Source organism: Podarcis vaucheri (assembly GCF_965113315.1).
Source record: "Podarcis vaucheri genome assembly, chromosome: 13".
NCBI classification, from domain to species: Eukaryota; Metazoa; Chordata; class Lepidosauria; order Squamata; family Lacertidae; genus Podarcis; species Podarcis vaucheri.
The window spans coordinates 18,029,481-18,051,937 of record NC_138751.1 but is presented as its reverse complement, the minus strand read 5'-3'; the positions used below and the strand labels follow the sequence as shown (position 1 = coordinate 18,051,937).

The window sequence follows — 22,457 nt, the reverse complement described above, 5'->3', positions numbered from 1 at the left end:
CCTTTGGATTTTCTTGTGACAGGATAGATAACAGCTACCAGGCTACTTCCTATTTGACTAAGTTTCAAGACTTTAGCTGCAGTTCTGCACCCACCTGACACCAAGCCCCACTGATCAAAATACAATTTAATTCCAAGTGAGCATGTGCAGGATTAGGCTAGAAGTGAAATCTCTCTAAGCTCATTAGCTTTATTTTTCTTTATATAAAGATGCACATCCCTTTCTAATACAATTTTTTAACAAGGTGGCTTACATCACTTAAACTCAATGTTCTTTTAACCGAGGTGGTTTTGTAATCATAGCCTTCTTGATAATATATACGGGCAGGGCTGCAGGCGCTTTGCTAAAGGAATCAAAATTCAGCAGTGATGGAACTCCAAATTCTGCAGCAAGAGAAGCTGTGCTCTGTAACCTGTATAAATTATGTGTGATGAGAGATCATTGCAGTTTTCTGGCAAGAGGAAGCGGTGATCATAAGGACTAGAAAAAGTGTGTGTGTGTGTGTGCGAGAGAGAGAGAGAGAGAGAGAGAGAGAGAGAGAGAGAGAGGAGAGAGAGAAGTTGAGTTTTGGGGGAATTATGTACTTCTGTGAAATTGAGTACATACACAGCCCTGTATACTGGTATTCCAGCCAGTCAAGGACCCCTAATGACTGACCACCTGCACTTTAAGCAGCAGAGCAGTGAAACAGTTAACATATGCTACTTCTTCCATTAGACAAAGGTGAGGTTGTATAGGTTATTCATCAGTAGGCAGGCCTAAAGACAAAGATGCCATCTGAGACAGTCAATATTTTACTTTTAAGTAATGGTAGATTAGGCCAGTTTCTTAATTACAAAATGCTGCTTTATTTTTTCAGGTAGACACAGATACTAATCTACAATACAGTTGGCTTCCTTAGAAGGAATTCTCTAAAGTTTAGATTTATCATTTTGCTCTGTCTTTTGTTCCTGGGACTACCCAGCATTAAATCTATACATAAACCAGGCAATTTCCTATGGCCAAGGGCTGGGTATTCTCACACCCTTGTTAACTTGCAACTGTGGATTAGAAACATAAAGAACAGATGTCCAAATGACACCAGGGAATTGGAAAAAATGTTTAATTATGAGAGACAATGCTAGAGAAATAGTCGTCCATACACACAGCGCAGAGGAAAGGAAAATACAACAAAACGGGCCCATCTTGTTTTAGAGCAAAACTCCTCTTAGGAAAAAATCAGAAACATCACAGAGGGATGGGGATATGGGGGAAAATAGACAACGTTTCTACTACAGAGTAACCATGACTGGGAAACCGAGGGGGGTGGGGTGGGCCGAGGGAAATGGTGGCAGGGATAGAAAAGGAAGGGAGTGGGACAATTGGAAGAGAAAAAAAATACAGGAGATTTTGGCCATAAAATATAAACAGGCTATGTTGCTAAAGGAGCCTCTCCGGCCAGCGAGCTGCCCCTGCCTCCTTAAAACACCCCACACCCCCATGCCTGGCTCATGGTTGGGCTACCAGAAGTCTCGGCGATGATAGGAGTCAGGGTCGCAATACTTGGTCACCACGACCCGATTCGCAAACTTGCGCCCAGTCAGGCCTTGCATGGCCTTCTGACAGTCGAAGACAGATGTGAACTCCACGAAGATCTACAAGAAGGATTGGGGGGGAAGGGAGAAGAATTAATAGTATACCTATCCCATTTAAAACTGAATCCATAGGCAGCTGTGTGGATGGGCAAGTGGAGGAGTAAGATCTGGATCCAGAGCCCTGCTGCAAATCCAGCCAGATGGGTGGGGTATAAATAATAAATTTTAATAATAATAATAATAATAATAATAATAATAATAATAATTAATAATAATAATAATAAAAAAAAAAACAAGAGTGGGCATGCATGAAGAAGGTATCTGCTGTCACAACACACCTAACCTTCAAGGAATGCTTCTCGTCTGTGACTAGCCTATTTTCTTGACTAATTATGCTGAAACAACTCAACCCATTCTCTGACAAATTGACCATAGCTTTATAGTTCTCAACGTAATAAGATATTTGCGCTGATTGGTTTTACATCAGTCTACTACCATAGAACTCTGATGTGGCAATAAGATTTTAACAGGGACTTAAGGCATCAAACTAGATTTCAAGCTTTTCCACCTCTCCAAGAGTTCTGGCTCCTAAGTCCAACCAAAGTACTTTGCAACCCACCGCCTCTTAAATCCTGCTTTGGAGAGGGAATACCAGAAGTGGTAGGAGTCAGGGTTGCAGTACTTGGTACCCAAAACCCCTTTTTTTGTTAAATGCCAAGTTGAATTGCTGTGATCCAATCCTGACATGCCTTTGTAAAAGTATGTCTTTCTGCTAGAGTTCGAGCTTTCTAGTGGCAAATCATGTTACTTCAGCAATCCATCCAGTACTTTGCCCTCCCCTTTCTACCTAGTGCTAAGTCAATGTTTAGCAACAGCAGCATTTGATCTGACATGACTGCTGCTTCCTTTGTTCCTATCCACTTTGCTGTTCTAAACCCATCACACCCACCCACCGAGAGAGAGAGAATGAATATGAGCAACTGCCAAGTACCTTGCCACAGCCAGGCACCTCAACGCCATCAACAGGCCGCGGAATCTCAATGGACTTGACAACACCATACTTGCTACACTCATCGCGCACATCCTCGACGATCTCCTCATACTCCTCGTCATCCAGCAGCTCCTCGGGCAGCACCATATTCATCAGGCACAGCACCTCCGTGGGGTGACCTCCCATCTGCACCTGTGAGCTCATCAGGCCCGGTACCTGCAGGGTCACTGGGGTCTGGTTTATTGTGCTCTGTGGGGAAGAGGAAAGAAACAGACATGAGTACCATGCCACTGCTGCCAAAACCCCATCCTCCCATGAAACAATTCTACACAAAGACCTAGCCTCGGAGCCCTGGCATTGTTTCCCTTCCACTAAACCCAGAAATTCTGCCTCTTATAGCACAGGGGACAGCTTAGTTTCTAATGATTGGCATAAAAGGAAGGGGGGTGGCAACTGAAGTCATCCTTTGTATTATCAGCTATATGAAGATTTTGGCATGTGGTTCTTGGGAACTTTCTCTCTGGTTCTAAAGCCCTGCCTCTCAGGGCAAACGAACTCTTCCTCCGATAGATAACTCAAGTACATCAGTTGACAGGAGTGCCATTCCACATTCTCTTAATCAAACTAATGCAGGTGGTTGTTTGTCATTATCAATGCAGAAAGTCACCAACCCTTTTTTTTTAATGACATTTTTACATTTTACCAGGGGTGCTTCACATGTACTGCTGCCACACACCACAGATCCAGATCTGTTGAATACTACAATGAGGACAGAACTGGGCCCTGACAGATTAAAAGAGTATTTTGCCCTGGTTGCATACACAGAGGGAGATCTGAACATATGTTTTAGTGACATAGGGAAGCTCCCTGCATTCCAAATTGAGAAATCATGTCTCTGTTCTAGAGAGACTGACCCTTACAAAAAAGACAGTGAAAGAAAGAGCCTTGATCATCTGACCAAAGGAGCATCCTGCTTCTCAGTGGCCAATCAGATGCTTCTGGGAAGCTCACAAGCAGAACAAAAAGGCAACAGTCTTCTCATACTCTAGCCACTGATAAAACCTACTCTTCTTGAACCACTTGGCACCTTCCTGAACCCCCTCCCCACACAAATATATGCAAGAAACCTTACTCTTTCACAGCACCAGTCCTATCCTCCCCCTCTTCCCACCACCCAGCAGTTCCGTTCCTTCCTCACCAGAGTAGCATTCTTGGCTCCGACACTGGCTCTCTGCACCAACAGTTTCTTGTCGCCCAGCTGCATGCCATTCAAGCCCGCGATGGCCTGTGAGGGCAGAAAAAAGTGAATCCAGACACTTCAAATCTTGTGCCTCCAAGGCCACCAGCCACATACCAATCCACCCTCTGGCCCCACCTCTAAAACATCAACACAGTCACACACACAAAGGTGGCTTCTTCCTTGCCCCCCAACCAGACTCCTACCTGAACTGCACTGCCATGGCATTAATACCGTATTTAGCTCAGTTACCTGCCGGGACCCAAAATGGGCATAGAACCAAGGTTAAAAAAAAGACCATAATGTTGGAAGGGGTTAAGGGACTGTCTGCATAAAGGAGAAAGTGCAGAGGTGAGGTTTCAGCTTCAGCTAAATGTCATTAGCATAGACAAACTGTTCTTTTTCCAGAATGTGAATTCCATTGCTCTGTAGTCGCTGACATACTTCTAAATTGCACATCCCCTCACTAAGCCAGCTCCAACAGGGGCCCAACTACCAGGGTTCACACCAAGGAAATGTTTACTTTCCAGTCTAGTCTCATATGCGAATGTACAAGCTTGAGCAACCCCTTTTCCATTCATGGGGGCCACAGAGAGCCATCTGCCTCAGGCATACAGCAAAACATGGCAAGCTAATGGAGGAGTCCAGGCTTTAAGGCACACTCCCACCCGCTTCTGCTTGGTACAATCCAGTGGATGAAGCAGTGGTCTTGTCTTTGTAAATAGGATTCAAATCAAATCCCATCTTGGTTGTGACTCATGAGTTTGCCTGGCAAGTCATGATCAGAGACTTATTACTAAGCACTGTGCAACTTTCAAACTGACGTAAGGGTCAAACATCTGCAGAATCTCAAGTTTCGTTTTAAAGGGGCACAATTAACTCTCTCTCTTCTAGAGTGTGTGGGACGTTATGAGCAGCCAGAGCAGCAACTAGACACAGTATCCAGTACCAAAAATAGCAGGACACCAGTGTCCTGCACAGTAACTTACTGGCATCCACCCACCCCTGTTCTTCAACTTCCTCACTCAGATGGCCTAAACCTAAATTGCCCTACCCGACAATGCAGTATGCCACCCAAGACCTTGACTTTCACAGCTCTCAACAAATACATTAAATTTCTGTGAAGTTGGAAATTTTGGACCTGCTGGGGCTCAGAACATCCAGTTTTGTCAGCATCCCATCTGTAAAACGTTTCTAAATTACAAGCCTGAGCAAATGGCACCAAGAGACAAACTGACACAGCTGACATTCTTAGTTTGGATGCAGAACAGCAGAGTTCAAGTCCCATCCCAGGGGAGTGAGAGTAGGCCACCACCTCTCAGAATAGTTGTGCAACTAAAGCAAGGTCATATTGAGTGCACTGTGAACTGAATCATTAAGCACTGTAAGAGAGCTGAGATCTTTTTGAATTCCGGAGATACTTAAGTGTAGCACTGGATTCATGGGTTCTCTATCACACTCCAGATCCTGTTACTCTATATATTTTGTTTGCCAGATTCTATGTAATGTTTCTTCTTGCACCCCAAAACACTGATTTTTAATAAATGAGGGGAGGGAACCTTTATGTGAACCAATTAAAAGTTAACTTCAGGATAGTCTTCAGTAATGCTATTTCTTGTCAAACCCTCACTTTTGTATACAACATTATGGACTGATAACATGTCACCTTGCTGCTGACTGCCATTCATCATGAATCACTTCTTCTTGCCAGGGAATGGGTGTACAGTGGTGCCCCGCAAGACGAAATTAATTCGTTCCGCAATTTTTGTCGTCTAGCGAATTTTTCGTCTTGCGAAGCACGAAATCCCATAGGAATGCATTGAAAATCAATTAATGCGTTCCTATGGTCAAAAAAAGTCCAAACAAAGCCAAATTTGGTACAACAACAGTTTATTAACTGCTCTTTAAAGTCACACATACTGTAAAGAGCAGTTCAAAAATTTAAGGGAAAATAAATTAACTTTATAAACAAAACATGTCTTTGTTTTTAGTCAAAGAAAAAAAGTCGCGAGACGTTTTCGTCTTGCGAAGCAAGCCCATAGGGGAAATTCGTCTTGCGAGGCAAATCGCGAACGGAAAAAACTTTTGTCTAGCGAGTTTTTTGTATTGCGAGGCATTCGTCTTGCGGGGCACCACTGTACTTTTAACTCCCAAGAGCATTGGGTATTAACTTTCCCTTGCCTCAGAGAATGGCATGGTAGCAGTTACTCCTAGATCAGCACTTTCAGGATGCAATCTTCAAGCACGATTGGGGAGTAAGAAATCTCACTCTCTTAAACAGAGCTACGTTAACAATCACTGGACTGTGCTGTCAGCATCACTTAAAGCTAATTCATACACCTCATAGAAACCTTAGAAAAGAACAGAAACTTAGAAGTGTTTTCTAAGCCACCTTGAAATCTCCATTCTTGACCACAGCAGGCTATACTCAGCTACTCTCTTGCCTGCTAACCATTTCAAGCTTCTCTTCATAACTGCAAAAGAACTTGGCTTTTTTTTAAAGCCAAGCTTATTTAGGATGCTTTGTTCTAGGCTAAAAACTGAATTTGGTAGTTGAGAGTCCAAGTACACAGAATCCTGAAAACAGAATTGTACTTTGAGGAAACCATTTAATCAAACACATTGTCCTGAGGCCAGGCTCTATAAACTGCCTGTGATCCTCAGATGTAGGGCAGTATAGAAATTTAATTAATTAATTGATGAGGCAATTGCCCTGGGCCTCACACATGGAGAGACCACATTGACAGACAGTACACAATGGGGAAGGGATGACACCGAGAGTACAGTAAGAGGAAAGGGGGATTAAATTAGTGTACCCAGACAACATCCCAAAGTCATAAAAGGGGCCTGAAAACAATCACCCCAGATTCCTTGCTGAGTCTCATTCACAAGACATTTATCCCAATAGCATCTAACAAAGATCTACCTTCCTACAGTTTAAATAAGCTGCTAGTCACCCTACTCTCAGCAAACACAGCAAATTCTCCTCTGCTTCTCATGCCTTTCTAAGTATCTGAGAATTCTTTTTTTCAAAGGAGCACCATCTAATTCTGAATGTCTGAACCAAGATTTTAGCTCTTGCTAAAAACTCACAGCTTTCTCCTGAATGCAGAGAGACCAGAAGAGCATGGGGAAAACACACATTTCCCAAGTAACATATGGGAAGAAAGAATGCACGGGACGGGAAGCAGGCGTGGGAAGTATATATAGACACACATATCCATACACACTAACAGAGGCACTCAATTATGAAAGAAAACCACATGCATAACCCTTATGAGATCAACCCAGAAATGAGAGCTTACGCTCAGCATGCAAAGTTACCACCGACACTCTCCGAACCCTATAGGGATTTGTGGGGTGTTTCCTCTCCACCACAGGTCCCCCCCTCTCCAACAGGGGCAAGGGGAAAACCGGGGTGCTTTTCCTTTGGTTTATAATTACACATGCCAAAACTTGCATTTAACAACTCCTGCTGGAGTTAGCAAGCAGAGCATGTCTGCAGGTTAAGGGCCTGTTCCACCCCCTCCCGCTGTAACACTAAGCACAGCGAGAGAAAGGAAACTCGAGTTATTCTTAAGAGTGCAGGATGGAGAATTCACTTGGGGTTGGGGTTGGGGGGTGGGACAGGTGAAATGTGCTACGGACCCGGCTCTTCCCTGGCTGGTGAGGGGAGGGCTTCTTACCGGCTCTCGGTCGGGCACGGCGGCCGGGGTCTTCGCAAAAAGGCCGAAGCCTTCTCCGACTAACATTCGGGGAGAGTTGTTGTTTTTTTGGGGGGAACAAAAAGCAGAAGTGATCAGAACACTAACTCGATGGTGTCTGCCGCTAAGTCAGCAGCTGTGCTGTAAGGAGAGAAAAGCTGGCACCCCCTAGAGGGGAGGAGAGAAAAAAACACCCCACCTGCTCAAAGGATAAAGAACCCCCCCACGGGCAGGTCGGCGAGCTGCTGCGGAACAAAAATAAAGAGAGAGCACCACGAAGAGAGGCTGGCCCTACCTGGTCTGTGACGTTGATGTCCACATATTCACAGAAGGCATAACCTTTCGACAGGCCAGTGGCACTGTCCTTCACCAAATTGAAAGCCTTCAGGGGTCCAAAAGAAGTGAGCAACTCCTTGACCTGTGAGGCAGAGGACAAGGGAAAAACAAAGGTGAGCTACAAGGGCTTCATTTGGGTGTGCACATACAATCATGCTTGCATGCCACCCACACAGGCGCTTTAAGCACTGTGCTGAACTAAGGAGAATGTCTCTCCATAAAATGAAGACACTTAAATGGAAAGGAGGAAGGGGGCGAGAAGGAAAGAAACCGCTTCTCACCTGATCATCGTTAAGATAGTTTGGCAGACCCCCAATGAACAGCTTATGAGCAGAGTCTGGAACCACTGTGGACACCACTCCTGTGGGGAAAGGGTTAACATGGTCTGTTGAAAGGGTTTTGTGTCAGTCACATTTTCAGATCAAATGCATATGGGAAGACTATGTGGGGTCTCATCCAGTAAATCACATAAAACTCTGCCCATCCGCTTTGGTCTTCCTTAGTTTACAGGGTGCATCTAGTATACTCACCTGGCACATAGACTGAAGGGTTTTCAGACATGCCAGGGAGCGGTTGGTAATCATGTGGGCGTCTGATCTTCAGCGACTGTCCCTGGAAAATGATCCCATCAAAAGCCATAGCCTGGGTAGTTTCATCCACAGAGCGAAACTGCAGCAGCAAAAACAAACAAACAGAAACTGAGAAGGTGAAAGGTTAAGGATGTGTGGTATGGCCGATTTGGGGGGGGGGGTGTGATTAGATGCCTGCACTGAAGGGCCAGATAATGAAAATTGCTGGCTCGGGGGTTCTTAAGGGAAGAATTCCACCCTTGCGATGAAAGAGGTTAAACAGTCAGTACACAAACTGTGGAAGTGATAGAATCAAGTTGTTACCTAAGTCATATACTCTGCATGTATACAATGAATGGAGTTTCCACCAAGTGTGTCCCACATTCTAGAGCAAATTCCACAACAAAAATCATGCTATCTATATAAATAAGCAAGGCATTGCTCAGAATCTCCTGCATCCAGAAAAGCCTAGCCAAACTCTCTCCTGACCTCTCCCAGCAACAGATTATGTGAAATTCTAAACTTGTCATATTCTGCATGTTGGAATCACACCCATCTGAAGTGCCCTCTTACACTTGCCTCACACCCATCTGAAGTGCCCTCTTACACTTGCCTCAATGCATGTACATGCCTCAACTTACCTCCAAAAATGCAAAGTTCTTGTCCTGGTTTATCTGCACTGCCAAGACAGGGTTCCCAGGAGCCTGGGTAAGGCCACCAAGGCGCATCTGAGCATTGAAGAAATCCATCATAGCCTCCTGTTGGGGGTCACGGAGAGAATGGAAAAGGGGAGGTTTTATGTCACACACTAGAAAGGCCTTCAGGATCACAAATGGATTACAAAGCAAAACTGCCTACTTGCCTGCTGCGATGGTAGCAAACTTTGGGGCTACGGGGGGATTGCAGTCCCACACATTATCCACTTTAAAAAGAAATGGAAACAACTCTTTGGCCTTTTTTTTTTTTTGGTAGAGATATTCAAATAATGACCACCCATATTTAATTCCCTGGTCATTTAGGCACTAACAGTGCACTTCTATACCAGTCTACCCAGACAGAGGCACCACTAAATTCAGTGGGACTTATTCCAAGTATGTATAGGATTACAGCCCAAATATTATTATTTCCCATTTCCACCCAAATAGCTGTTTTTCTTTACTCTGAATCCACCTCTGTACCAGATATTTGGTCTTCTCTGCCAGAGGCATACCATGTATGCAGAAAGAGGATATGAATTAAGAGCTCTGGAAAGGGATTACAGTTGGTTCAGCTCAAAAGTTATGACAGATTATGTATAGCCCTTTTGGAAATAAAATCCCTTCATCTGTGTCACACAGTAATGTCCCTTGACAGATTTGGGCAGTGAAAAAGGAGGACTGGAAGCAATGCTGGAATTCTGCATAGTTCTAACTCTTAAGTTCCAGCTTAGTAAAAACACTGCAAAGGCTCAAGCAAGTCACCTTGCTTGGTACTACAGAAAGCAAATATCCCAATCCACAGTAATTTGCCATTGGAACAATTCGTTCCCACCTGAACACTTGGTAAACCCTGAAAGAAATGTGAAAGAAGGAACTAATGTACTTGGGGGAAGAGAATGTGGCCATCAAAAATAGAACAGCAATTATAAGACTCTGCAGCCAGATTACCAACCTCAACTCCCTACCATTTTGAACGTAAGAGAAAACATGAAACTTCTTTCCTACAGCACCTTCCCCACCCCCCATTGTTAAGGACTGAAGAATTTGTAATTTACTCTATTTCCAAAAGAGAAGAGCATTGCAGTTAACTCTTGCATTTCAAAAGACCTGGTCTAAAACATGATCTCTCAGAAAGCTCTGAATGCTGAATTCAGCCTCACCTGGCTTGTGTTTTCAAGTTTTTGTTATTCCCCCAAATTTTCAGCAAAGCATCTTCCTTTCAACACTCCTAACCCAAGAGAGAAAATACACCAATGGGTTCAGAGAGCACATCTGAGGGAATAAGCAAGTACCTCAGTGATTCCAAAGGGGATATTTCCCACATAGAGACGCCGGGCTTGCCGTGTCATCTGGCTGCCTACTACTGGCACAGGAGTGGGGGTCACCGCCAGTCCATCAGGGGTCATCGTTGGCAGGAGGGCTGTAGCTGGAATTTGCCCAGCAGCTAGGTAAGGGGGAAAACAAGACTAGCTGTTACAAATTGAAGATTCTCATCTGGAAATATCACAAGGCATATCACTCCTCATTTGGAGAGACTGATAACAAAACTACACAGCATTCACTTTTTAAAGGAACTGACACAAGTAAATTATGATTATTGCTTATATACCACATTTTATTCCAAGTGATTTCCAGTTGGTTTATATGATAATAAACAAATGACATGCCATTAAGTGGGGTGGGGAGAGGTGAGGGTGGAGATGAGACCTAGCAAGTAAACAATTTTCTGAAATCACAAAAAGTCTAACAAGTTACTTCTCTATTTCTGGAAGGACAAAATATCATTTTCAAAAAAAACAGGTAAGACAATATCCAATCTTTAAGCAGCTTCCAAGCACAAATGAATTTTTTCTTATAATTGGCCGATAATCCTAATTTAAGGATTTTAGCACTCACAGTTGTAGGAATATGTCTGTTTAAGTGTAATAGCAGAACACCAACCTCAAGTACCAGAATCAAGGAGAGAAAAAGAGATCTAGATTCGGATAGTAGATAAATGAGTTGGCAGTTTTCAACATTCATATGGCAACGTTAAGAGACTTTTTCCCAGTTAAAGCAGACATATTTTAAATGTAAAATCAAAAAGAGAACCAAGTGAAGCCCACTTATTTGCCTAGCTGTGTAGTGAGAAAAATTGATCCAGAGTTCTTCCTCCACCAAGGGAAAACATCTGACTTCAATTTGATTTCTTCAGGAATGGAGAGGCATGCTTGAAATTGGGAGAACATTTCAGAAGGAAAATAAGAACCTCCAAAGGTCAACACAAGTTTGTATTTCCATTAATTTGCATGGTAGAGGAAAATGCTCAAATAGTTGCAACATATAACACTGTTTTACAATACATTAAGGCAAGTGACTGAAGCGGAAGCAGGCCCACCTTGCATGGCTTTATACTGCATGGGAGTGATGTGTTCAAAGCCTGGGGGCGGGACATCCCAGTACTTGCGAACCTTCTTCTTCTTCTCATGCCTGGGAGAACGGCTGTGGAAGGAAGACAGGGAGGAAAAGGTCAGCTGGAAATGGAAAGAGCACTGTTGAATGTAATATGAAGATTAATGTACCAGTCATGTCCACTCTACACTTGTTTCAGTTTGGGACACCATCTACATCAGGCTTCCTCAACCTCGGCCCTCCAAATGTTTTTGGCCTACAGCCCCCATGATCCCTAGCTAGCAGGACCAGTGGTCAGGGATGATGGGAATTGTAGTCCCAAAAACATCTGGAGGGCCGAGGTTGAGGAAGCCTGATCTACATAGACCAGGGTGGATAAAAATCAATGATTTTTAAAATATATATATATTAAGAAATGGATTTCTTTGAGGCTACTCATCAGGAAATAAGGATTTGTTGTTAAGTTTTTCATGTGTGCTAAAACTCAGTCCAAGTTGTTTTTTTTTAAAGTTTAACCACATCAGTTAACAAACATGGATATGTATGCTATAATGTTATTGCTTTAGTTAAATAAATTGTTTAAATTGTTATTAAGGAAATGACAATTTTTCTCCTTCCAATAAAGTGCAGCAGAAAAGTTGTCCAAATATAAACAGTTAATTTATTAAACCTCACAATAATTTCATAATTATCTGCCTATGTATTTCTAATAGTATAACCAAATCAGGAATTTTTGATTTAACTGTAAAAACTACTCTGAAAATTTATTATTATAAAAATGAAACCTTGATCTGGTTGTAAATATTAAGATTATGCCAGCAAGAATAAGTCTTTCTGTTAAAAAAAAGAGAGATTTAAATCAAGTCTTACTGACTAGTGATTTAAATCGATCTGATTTAAATCAAATCCACCCTGAAATAAAGACTCCAGGGCAGATCCCTTTTAATAGTAACCCCCAGGATGAATCCCAGCACTGAATGTGATAATTGTATCTGCACCCAAGATCTGATTGCATGGCTGCCTTTGTTAACTGTGGAAGTGACAACCCTATCAGCACAAGGAAGAAGTAGCAATACTCACCTCAGGGGACCCGCTAGGCTTAGGGGTGATCTGAAATTGAGAAACAAAATGGGTTTGTAACCATTCCTGGTGGATACAACAGGCCCAGGTAGCCAACTCAGTAACAGCAGCAGGGCCCCATGTGCCCTGACAGAGACTGTGGTCCAAGAAACAATAGCGTATGGCAATTGGGCGGGGGGTGGGTCAGAGGGATCTGCAGAGACCACCACTGATCTATTAATGCAGCAACAGATAATTTTGTAACTTCGTTAAGAAAAAGGGAGAGAGAATAGTCAAACTTACACTAGACAGTGCATCTGTCTAGAGAGGATGTTAGACAGCAGAAATAAACCAGTGCTTTATTAGCATCCGTGAACAAGATGCTGAGCTTTTCAAAGACGTTAATCAAACCGTTCTCTGACTTTCATAGTTGCATTACATGCACATAGAGCAAAGGCAGACAGTGGTGATAGGGCTGCAACACACATCTGAGCCAAGAAAATGGAAGTGTGCTGACTAGCAGGAGATGAGATTATTATTTAATTTAAAGATTTCTATCCTGTCCATTGCTCCAAGGAGAATCAAAGCTACTGGCAAACAATAACAAAAAACCTAAAACAGTTACAACAACCCCCTTTTAAAAAAAATCAGAGTATATGTATTTAAGTTGTATTCAACCTGATTAACAAATTTCAGCATCAAATAAGCAACAGAACCAAGACAGTAATTTTATCTGTAGAGCAGTTATGGTGCTTTCCAATCTCGGTCACTAAGAGAGGAACTCTGTGTGCATGCGCACGCACACACAGAGACTATTTCAGAAGCTGACACAGTATGAATCTGGTTTTGTGCCCCAAAGTGCTTCACTACCACTCTCATATGCAGTCAAGAGTGCAACCTTCCCTTCTTTCTTGCTCCCCAACAGTTTGTCAAATTCTGTAATCCTGCCCCAACCCCCAAAGCAGAACAGATGTGAAACTACAACGCACACTAAGAATGATTAATTGGGTACATTGCCTCTACTAATCTTGTGTGCTCCTATGTAGCTATGGCACAGCTTCTTTTCATTTCAGTGGCACTTAAGCATAAGGCTTTCCTAGGAAATGGTACATACAATCAACCAATTTACTTTGAGCAGAATTGCCATTTCCCTTGAACTGAATTTCAATTTCACCCTTGCTGGCCATACATTATAATCATCTAAGTTTCTGCCATTTGCTAATTCACACTGCCTTTCTTTCTAAAAAATAATCAATCCCAAGTGGTTCTATACCAGAAAGAGCCCTTAAGCTTTCTTTCCCATATGAATACCCACCATCTTGTTCTTCTACTAACATGTTTCAAATCATGATTTTGACATACATACAACAGAAATTAAATTGTAGGTCTCCATGCAGAGGAAGTTTATTTTTATGTACAGATCCTAATCAGGCACTTTATAAATAATTAGCATCTCAAAAAAACAGAGATGGTACTTGGAAGCTTTGAAACAAGGGTTAAAAAGCTCCTTGATGTTTGCAAAGAGCTTCTTTCAGCAAAAAGTCAGCGTAAGGATGAGAGAGCCTCTTAAGACAGGTCTGCTCAGTTAAGAACAACTTCTTCATGGATAACAGAAAATGAATGAGGCAGGACTAAGTTTGTCCCAATGAATTTTATGCATCTAAGGTTTTGACCAGGGCTTGAGCATATTGCTGGACCCAAAAAAGTAGAAACCCAAGGAAAACCCAAGCTCTTCATTCTGCAACCCATACCTGCGTCTCCTGCGATCCCGTGAAACACTGCGCTGATCCCTGTTGCGCCTGTCACGGCTGCGGCTGCGGCGTTTCCTGTCACGACTCCGTGAGCGACTGTGGCTGCGTTTCCGGTGACGATTCTCTTTGTCGCGTTCTAAAGACGAGAGAAGAGCTTGATATGCTAATGGTTGCAATATAGGAATGGAGGTCACACTTCTGGTTATCACAAACTCTTACCACTCCCCCTAGGAAAATCAACTCAAATATACTCATAAAATTGGAAATGTGTGGCATGTAGAAACCAAGGGTGCATTTCCCCAGGTTACTCTCAACAGCCACTGCTTCAAGAGTGATGTAACTTGATAGACCCATTTCTTATGAGTCTTGTCTGGTTGCAAATTACCAAACTCACAAATGCTGTACGGCAACGGATCATCTCATGAACAGGTATTTATCCAGTACAACAGTGGCGGCTGCTAATGAGAAAAAGGGTCAGAAAGCCCTCATGTGCCAAGAATAAACATGACAGGCTGGTTAGGCTGTGTGTTTTTGTAGATAGGTTGTGCCTATGCTTAACAAGGATTTGGGATATGATATTTTGTGCCTGTACATCTCCTCAATCAGGAGTTGATAAGCTGTGGTCCTTCAGATGCTGCCAGACTACAAGTCCATCATCTCTGGCCATTGCTCATGATGATTAGGGCAGATGTGAGTTGGAATTTAACATCTAGAGGGTCATGTCTGCCCTAAATCAAGTTCAGCACCTACCATTCTCTATAAAAGGCCATAATTAAATTGGCCACACTTGTAGATGACAATGGGCAATAACTGCCCTTGGAAAAAGGGGTCAGTGAGAAGCTATAAAGAGGCAGGATAGGAGGTTCTTTCTAGTTTCTCATTGCTAACATTCATGAGATAAATTTTAGCAAGGTGTGATTATCTCAAGATCAGCTTTTACCAAATCTAGCAAGCTGGGGCTCTTTTTGAGGAAAGAAAAGTCCTGATGCTCCAAGGAATTAACATGGCTCAATCTTTGGGAAGTTAAAACTGTTATTGATGGGTCTCTTAAAGGAAATGCATGAAATCAGAGGCTGCAAACTCTTCTAAGGAAGAACTGGATGATTGAAAAGGATACACTAGGAAGAAAATGCTGTAAGGTGCTGTTTTTGCTGTTTATATTCCAAGTATCTCTGCTTTCCATTTTTTAAAAACAGCAGCTAAAGAAGCTGCAGCTATCATCTATCATTTAGCTAAAAACTGAAAAACAAAAGATTTGAGCCAGATGCCTGTCTTGATTACTGCTCTCCACAGCACCCCCTCCTCTAGAATGCCTTCTGAATGTTCTAGTCATTGCCTTCAGTACTTGAAGCAGTTCATAATTTTACATATTTTATTCCAAGTGAAATCAATCATGCCAACTGCAGAATCTGGGTTTCTTCTTATGCCCCATAAATTTATAACCCTGCCCTCTTTTAATGCTGCACAACAGATAAATAAATAAATAAAAAATAAAATAAAATAAAAATGCCTGGCTACCTCAGCTTCTATTGTCTCCTAGAAATAAAATCATTTTCTTGGTTCTGCACAAGACTGACTCCTACAAACAGGATGCTTCTTTTCAGGAACTACTGCTTCTTTTTATTTGGAGTGAAGCAAGTCAGAATTAACACACCAACACCAAGCAGCAGAATTCAAATTGTGACCTAAAGAAGAACTGTTTTGGACACTAGCGACAACTCATGCAGCTGTGCTGGAAAGGAACAATACAGAGCAATGTTGTACAATGACCAGCACAAAGCAGTATTTGTAATGGCACATCTGTTGCTGTATCATGCAAGGCTTGGGGGTGTTAAGGCTCTCTGGTAACAGGAATGTTTGGGTTTCTGCCTTGGGAGAACCAAAGCAAAGCAGACGTCCATATAGGTGAAATCTGCAGTGCTTTTGGTTTATTTTCAGTGCAAGGAAGCAAAACAATCAAAACAGTGATGTGGTACCAACACTTATTTTTGAAGTTCCAAGGAGAAGACCCTGTTTTCTCCTATTACCACAGGCTATCAATCCTAATCACTCATCTTTGTTTTACACAGGAATCCATTCCTGCCTTGGGCAGTTTTAGTGCAAAATGTAGTGCTAAATGGCTTTCTTCAAAAGGCGTTTCTGAGCCGTAAACATTCCTTTGAGGCCCTGTCACTCCTACATTCTGCCCCACACAGTCTTTGCTAGGGATTCTAGATCCAAGGCAAAATATAAGACCATTTCATACTTTTTAAAAACTTTTTGAATGCTTCCCCTCATGCCTGCTAAATGAACGCAATCTTCTGGGGTCCCAGTCCAGCATCAAAAATATAGTGTTAAATGAAACTGTGAAGATCCTTTCACATTGTCAAAGGCAAATAGCCTATTATTGTGTGTGTCTGCAGATTTGAATGGTAACCCTGCACTAGCCTTAGAAAAGGAATAGAACAGAATCTCTGACCACTTCCTGAAGTCATACACGAGCAGCAATTTTGAATTCCTACTTCACAAATCCAACTGAGATAACTGGGTAGTAAGGACGCTATCAGATGGCATTCAACCTACCCAGGTCTTGCCAGCTAGTGTACAAACTACCTACCTCAGGGGTCAATTCCTTTGCTGGAAATTTATGCACCCAGGAGAGGTCCATCTCACCACTGGGAACCACTACCAGAAGCCCATATTGACTGACATTGATAGGCAACTAAAGTTTGTGGTTACTAGGAGCCTGTCCCTCCCTCAAGGGTCAAGAGCTTGGTCTTTGACCCTTGTGAAGTAAATGACAACGGTCTGTTTCAAGGCTGAAGTTGGAAAAGATGACTGGAGCTTGTTATGTTGAAGTAGTAAAGAAGTGCAGCCCCACCTTGGGGCTGAGCAGGAATTGCCCCAGCAGAAGAGCAACTGTCAGGAAAACCCCCACCCCCACTCTACAGCTGCTTGGGGTATGCCAGAGGGCAGGCGGAACACTTGCCACAAGAGAATTTGTGGACATAACTGGTATGCATAACTGGTATTTGTACATACAACAGTTGCTTATACAGTTTGCCATAGATAGCAGTGATCAGCTACTACTTACATCCAACTGCCTATTATACTAGACAGGGTGAGTTTGCGCTACCATGCCCTTTTTCAGAATCAGAATGACATTATCACATACAGCCCATTAGAAGAGTCTGGACAAATCAGATCCTAGGAAATTTCCAGAGTGCACACGTCTCTACTAAAAACTCTGTGATTAGTATGATAGTAAGGCATGCCCTATTAAAAAGGTCCACCTTATGCCACGCCTGCAAATAGCAACTAGTCTGATCACCTGGGGCAAACAAAACAGCCCTCAATTAATTAGGCAGAGATGCCTTACAAATGTTGGTAGCTTGCATTTTCTTCTTCCATGCAGACAGGCAATTTTTGCAGTTGCATTTCAAGGTTGCATTATGTCTGTATTCATGTGAACACTTGGCTATGAAATAAATACTGTGGGATTGCTGCCTAAAGCAAGGAAAAGCCTGTGGTCCTTCAGATGTTGCTGGACTGCTACTCCCATCTTCCCTGACTCCTGGGCTAAGCAGTCTGGGACCACTGGGAGTGCCTTGCTAGGGATGTTGTAGTTGACCAGGGAGGAGGGAGTTGACCAGGGAGTTGTAGTCCCAAAACTTCTGGAGGGCCAAGTTTGGCCATGCCTGCACTAAGGGAATCATTTTGTGTTGTATTTGTCCCAGTGCATTGCAGGAAGCACCACCAAAAATATGCAAGAGTAAAGTAATGCTATCGAGAAAGGAGCCAACGTGTATCTCTATTGGGGATCCAATATGGAGTACAGTCATACCTCGGATTGAAGTCGCTTGAGGTTGAGCCTTTTCAGGTTGCGCTCTGCAGCAACCCGGAAGTAACAGAGCACATTACTTCTGGGTTTCACCGCTTGCGCATGCACAGACACTCAAAATGACGTCATGCACATGTGCAGAAGCGGTGAACCGCGACCTGCACACACGCGGGTTGCGTTCGCTTCAGAGGTACCGCTGTAGTGGACTTGTGCCTAAGATACTGATTCATAGGTGCTCATACCCTCAGGTAAGTGAGAGTGATGTGGCCTTTCTAATTAGCTAAGATTTGTAAAAAGGTGGAGAAAAGAGCCGAATGAAGAGAAATGGGGTAATGTATTTTGCAGGTGGTTGAAAACCAAGCCCAAGAAGGAAAGACAATACTTTACTCAGTGTCCATGCTAAGCAGCTTGTTTTAAAAGAGATCCACTCCAAAGAGAATACCAGCAAGCTCCTCTGACACAGTAGTTTTCCATTATGCTGGCAACCAGTTGAAAGTGTGTGTATGTGTGCGTGCGCGCAAAGTAGTGCCTCAGGCCAAGTGAATTTAGTATAAGTACTGATGGGGGGGAATCTAATTAATGTGTGTTGGTTGAGTTGTATGTAAATCTGGACGTTCCCCCCAAAACGTAGTGGACTGAGGAAAGGCTGGATAGCCCAGCTGGCTTAGAGTGTGGTGCTGGTAACATCATGGTTGCAGGTTTAATCCCAGTAAGGGACAGCTGCATATTCCCCGTCATATCCAGGCGGTTGGACTAGATGATCCTCAGGGTCCCTTCCAACTATGATCCTATGATGTAGGGAAAAGAAGAAATGTGGTTCAGCCCCTGTGGTGTAGTGGGCAGCTCTGGATGAGGACTACTGGAGATTGGATCCTTGGGCAAGTCATTCACTCTAAGCACAGACTACCTCATGGTTGTGAGGAAAGTTCATGAGATTTATGGAAGGCCAGGATAAATAAGTGGGAGGTGGGAAGGGAGACAAGAGATGTGAGAGCCAAAGTTGCATAGTTGCTAACATCAGAATGGTGAGATCCGGCTTCAAATCCCCACTCAGTGAAGAAGCTCACAGCATAATCTTGGGCCAGTCACCATCTCAGCCTCATCTACCCATCCCTGGATTGTTGTGAGGGCAAAAGGGGTGTGTGGGTATCGCCATATGTTACTTTCATCTCCCTAAAGGATGAGATAAAAATAGTAAGAAAACCCACAAACGTGAGAGTTTTGAGAGGAAGGAAAGAAGGGTGTTGCTCAGTGGTACACAGCACGCTATACATGCAAATGGGTCCCAAGTAGGGTTGGGAAAGCCTCCTTTCCGAATTCCTGTGCAACCTCTGCCTCTCAGCACGGAGGAATACTTACCGAGATGAACAAACATTCCCCTCCCATTCCTCAAGTTTACAACCCACCTTCCCTAACGCAAATCCTGCACTGGGAGTGGGCGGGAGAACCAGTTACTTATTTACTTGGCCCTCCTTTCTTCCATCATCCTTTGCTCCCCGCGGCGTAAAGGCTGCATCGCGTGCTTTCTTTGCAGGAGGCAACTAAGCGAGGAAAGTTGTTTTTTTTGGGGGGGGCGGTGTAGTAACAACTAGGCAGCCTCCCTCTTTCCCCAAGAGAGTGAACAAAACGGACTCCAGGTCCCTTTCCTCTCAGAGTCCGAGTGGCCCGAGAGGGAAAGAGCCCTCCCCGCATTCCGTAGCCCCGCCACGCGCCACTCCGTTAAGGGCGCGCGCGCGCGCAGGGCCACCAACGGTTCTCCTCGCCTCTCTTCCCCAGCTGCCGTTACCCCCACGATCAAACTCCCGCCAAATAAAGCGCGAGGGGGAAGGAAGTGGCCGGACACGCGAGAGCCAACCGGCCGGCCGCCCCTCCCCCCGTCGCCGCGCACAAACACACGCGCTCTTCGGCCTAACTCGGGTCTCCACCGTTGATGGGAGGGCCATTTAGCCGCCCACCACCCCCCCCCCGCTCCAGGGCAGCTCAGGGCCCGCCGTGAAGAGCGTGTGGCGGGCGCAAGAGAGCCATCAATGTCGAAGAGGGCCGCCTCCCTCGCTCGCTTTCTCTCTCTCCCCCACCCCCTCTCGGCCCGCCCGCCCCTTTGTCCGCTCACCTTGTTTGTTTTCGTTGAGCTGCCGCTCGAACTCGTCGAAGTCGGACATGGTTGACGGAGGAGGGCGGCCTGAACGCGGCCTCGCAGCTGCTCTAGTAGCTCTCGCTCTCCAGCTCCTCCTCACGCACTAGGCCGCAGGGGCGCCTTCCCTTGAGTTCGGCAGCTTCCGGCGGCAGCTTCGGGTGTTAACGGAAACGCTCGGCTATCTCCGGAAGACCCTTTCGAAATACGCTCGGCGGCCTCCTTAACCTCTCTAGGACAAAGCCTCGCTCGCTTTTCTTTATTCAGAGAGCCTTCCCAGGAACGCTCGGGAGAGGCCGCCCCCCCCTCCCGCGCCTTCGAGTTTTTCCGGAGAGCCTCGGGGAAAGGCAGAACCCCGCGCCTTCGGAATTTTCCGGAGAGCCTCGGGTACTTCCGCTAGCGTCTGTTTCTTAGCGCCGCATGTTTGCCTCTTCCGTTCGGGCTCCCGCTTAAAAGGAGGGAGGGGAGAGAGTAAAGAGAGCGCGGCTTCTCCCGAGTCTTCCACAACTGTTTCCGGGGCTGGCGAGTATTTCCGTCGGACGTTAGCCAGTCGCTTCCGGCACAGCTCTTGCACTTTGACCACGTGGTGACCGCTCTTTATAAGAAATAAAGCCTTTGATGAGGATCAGCGTGAAAAGGGCCCTGCTGGGATCGGAACAAAAGCCCAACTATAGATCAGCATCCTCTCCTCTCAGGGGCCGACAAAACGCTGTTATAAGAAAAAACTGCTCCCTTTCCCTTATGGGGTATTCTGGAACCCGTATAGAGTCCTTAAGTGGGTTCCGTATCAGTAGGAGAAAATAACAGAGGCCAACCAGAGTATATTGAGAAGCAAAAAGGCTAGTAAGCCTGATCTTTAGTAAACTGTTGCAACAGGGTCCCCACTTACCACACGCAGGAGGGAGGAGAACCCTGAACAATGGTGTGCAAGCCTTTATATAGACTTTTGAAATTGCCCACTCTGTAGCCCAAGACCACCCCTCAAAACATAATACATACATTACAGGAGGAGGCGGGCTGCAGCAGAAATCCTGTCCGCCAGGATACCTAATACAGTAATGGTCACTGATTGCATTCCCTGGGCAGTCTGGACATTCTTTTGTGATAGTTAATACTTTAGTTCTTGAATCTATCTCACAGACTCGCCCTATTCATACGCAAATATGACCTTAAGACAGGATTTGCAAGCAAAAAGACAATGGGAAGTCTTTTCCCATTTGCCTCCCTTCCTGCAGAGGAATATTTGAGGTCATTGGGAGAGTCAAAATGGCTTCAGGATTGCTCTCCCATACTATTTCCGACACTTGGTTCATATATTTAGATATGTGTGCATTTATGAATATTCTATATATGAGACCTTAAAATTCTTCTAATAATGCCTACGGGGAACTCTTAAAAACAGGACACGAGCACAGCAACAGCAGCAACATTCTCCCACCTAAATGTGGACTCCCAAAGGGAGTAGCCATCAGCTGCATAGTGGATGCACTGTAAAAGGGGGCAGGACATTGTTTTCAAATTCTATGCCATGAGTCATAATTCACCCACAAGGCAGAGGTTAATATTCACTTCCATTCATACTGCTTTCTTATTCCTGTAGGAGAGATAGGCTCTCAGGTTTTTTTGTTTTACTTTATGCGTTTCACAATTTCAATGACTGCAACACTCATGGCTTGAGATATGACTGGTTTCCCCCTACAATGGCTGGAATACAACCACTTTTTTTTTTTTTAGTTGGCTGCAACATTTGCCAAAGTATAGGTACACCCATGCCTTTCATGATCTAGATCAGTGGTTACCAGAACCAGGATGTGCATATTCTGGACTGCGCTTCTCCGTGAGTCAAAGCACCCAAAAACACGTGGCTTTGGGCGCTGCATACTCACGCATTTTCGGACAGTTGATGGGTATATGCCATGGACCCCAGAGTGGGTTAGATGGACCCCCTGAGGGGTCTGCGTACCACCATTTGGGAACCGCTGTGAAGCTCTCCATACACCCCACCGAGGTTCTTTAACAGCACATTTTCCCTCCTGTTCCTCCAGTGGGGCTTTCATAGGAGAACTTCACACTAACAAAATGCTAAGTTCACCAAATATGAAGGAAATCCCTTTTCTGAATCAGGCACCTGTGTTTCTCTCCCACTTCCTTTGCTTTCTATTGCACATTTTCCCCCACTTTCCAGAGAGTAGCACC

General features: G+C 44.3%; 2 protein-coding genes across 2 annotated transcripts in view; one reads left to right on the top strand and one right to left on the bottom strand.

The window, feature by feature from the left end:
- TBRG1 (transforming growth factor beta regulator 1) overlaps positions 1–22,457 on the top strand; it is a 202,480-nt gene that overhangs the window by 2,597 nt on the left and 177,426 nt on the right. The window lies entirely within an intron of this gene.
- Positions 1,086–20,579, bottom strand: U2AF2 (U2 small nuclear RNA auxiliary factor 2). The gene is made up of 12 exons (XM_082195957.1): positions 20,241–20,579; positions 14,311–14,446; positions 12,581–12,610; positions 11,487–11,590; positions 10,402–10,553; positions 9,053–9,169; positions 8,373–8,511; positions 8,124–8,203; positions 7,802–7,924; positions 3,764–3,850; positions 2,566–2,814; positions 1,086–1,634 (listed from the first exon to the last, which is right to left on the bottom strand). The coding sequence occupies exons 1-12, from the start codon at positions 20,287–20,289 to the stop codon at positions 1,500–1,502; spliced, it is 1,401 nt and encodes a 466-aa protein (XP_082052083.1). The 5' UTR covers positions 20,290–20,579; the 3' UTR covers positions 1,086–1,499.

What these genes read in the sequence shown, in the direction of transcription:
- U2AF2 (XM_082195957.1), bottom strand. Translation starts at nt 20,289, where the DNA reads ATGTCCGACTTCGACGAGTTCGAGCGGCAGCTCAACGAAAACAAACAA. An exon ending in CGGGATCGCAGGAGACGCAG is followed by an intron (nt 12,611 to 14,310) that starts GTATGGGTTGCA and finishes TCTCAATTTCAG; the next exon opens with ATCACCCCTAAGCCTAGCGG. An exon ending in AGAACTTTGCATTTTTGGAG is followed by an intron (nt 8,512 to 9,052) that starts GTAAGTTGAGGC and finishes TTGCTGCTGCAG; the next exon opens with TTTCGCTCTGTGGATGAAAC.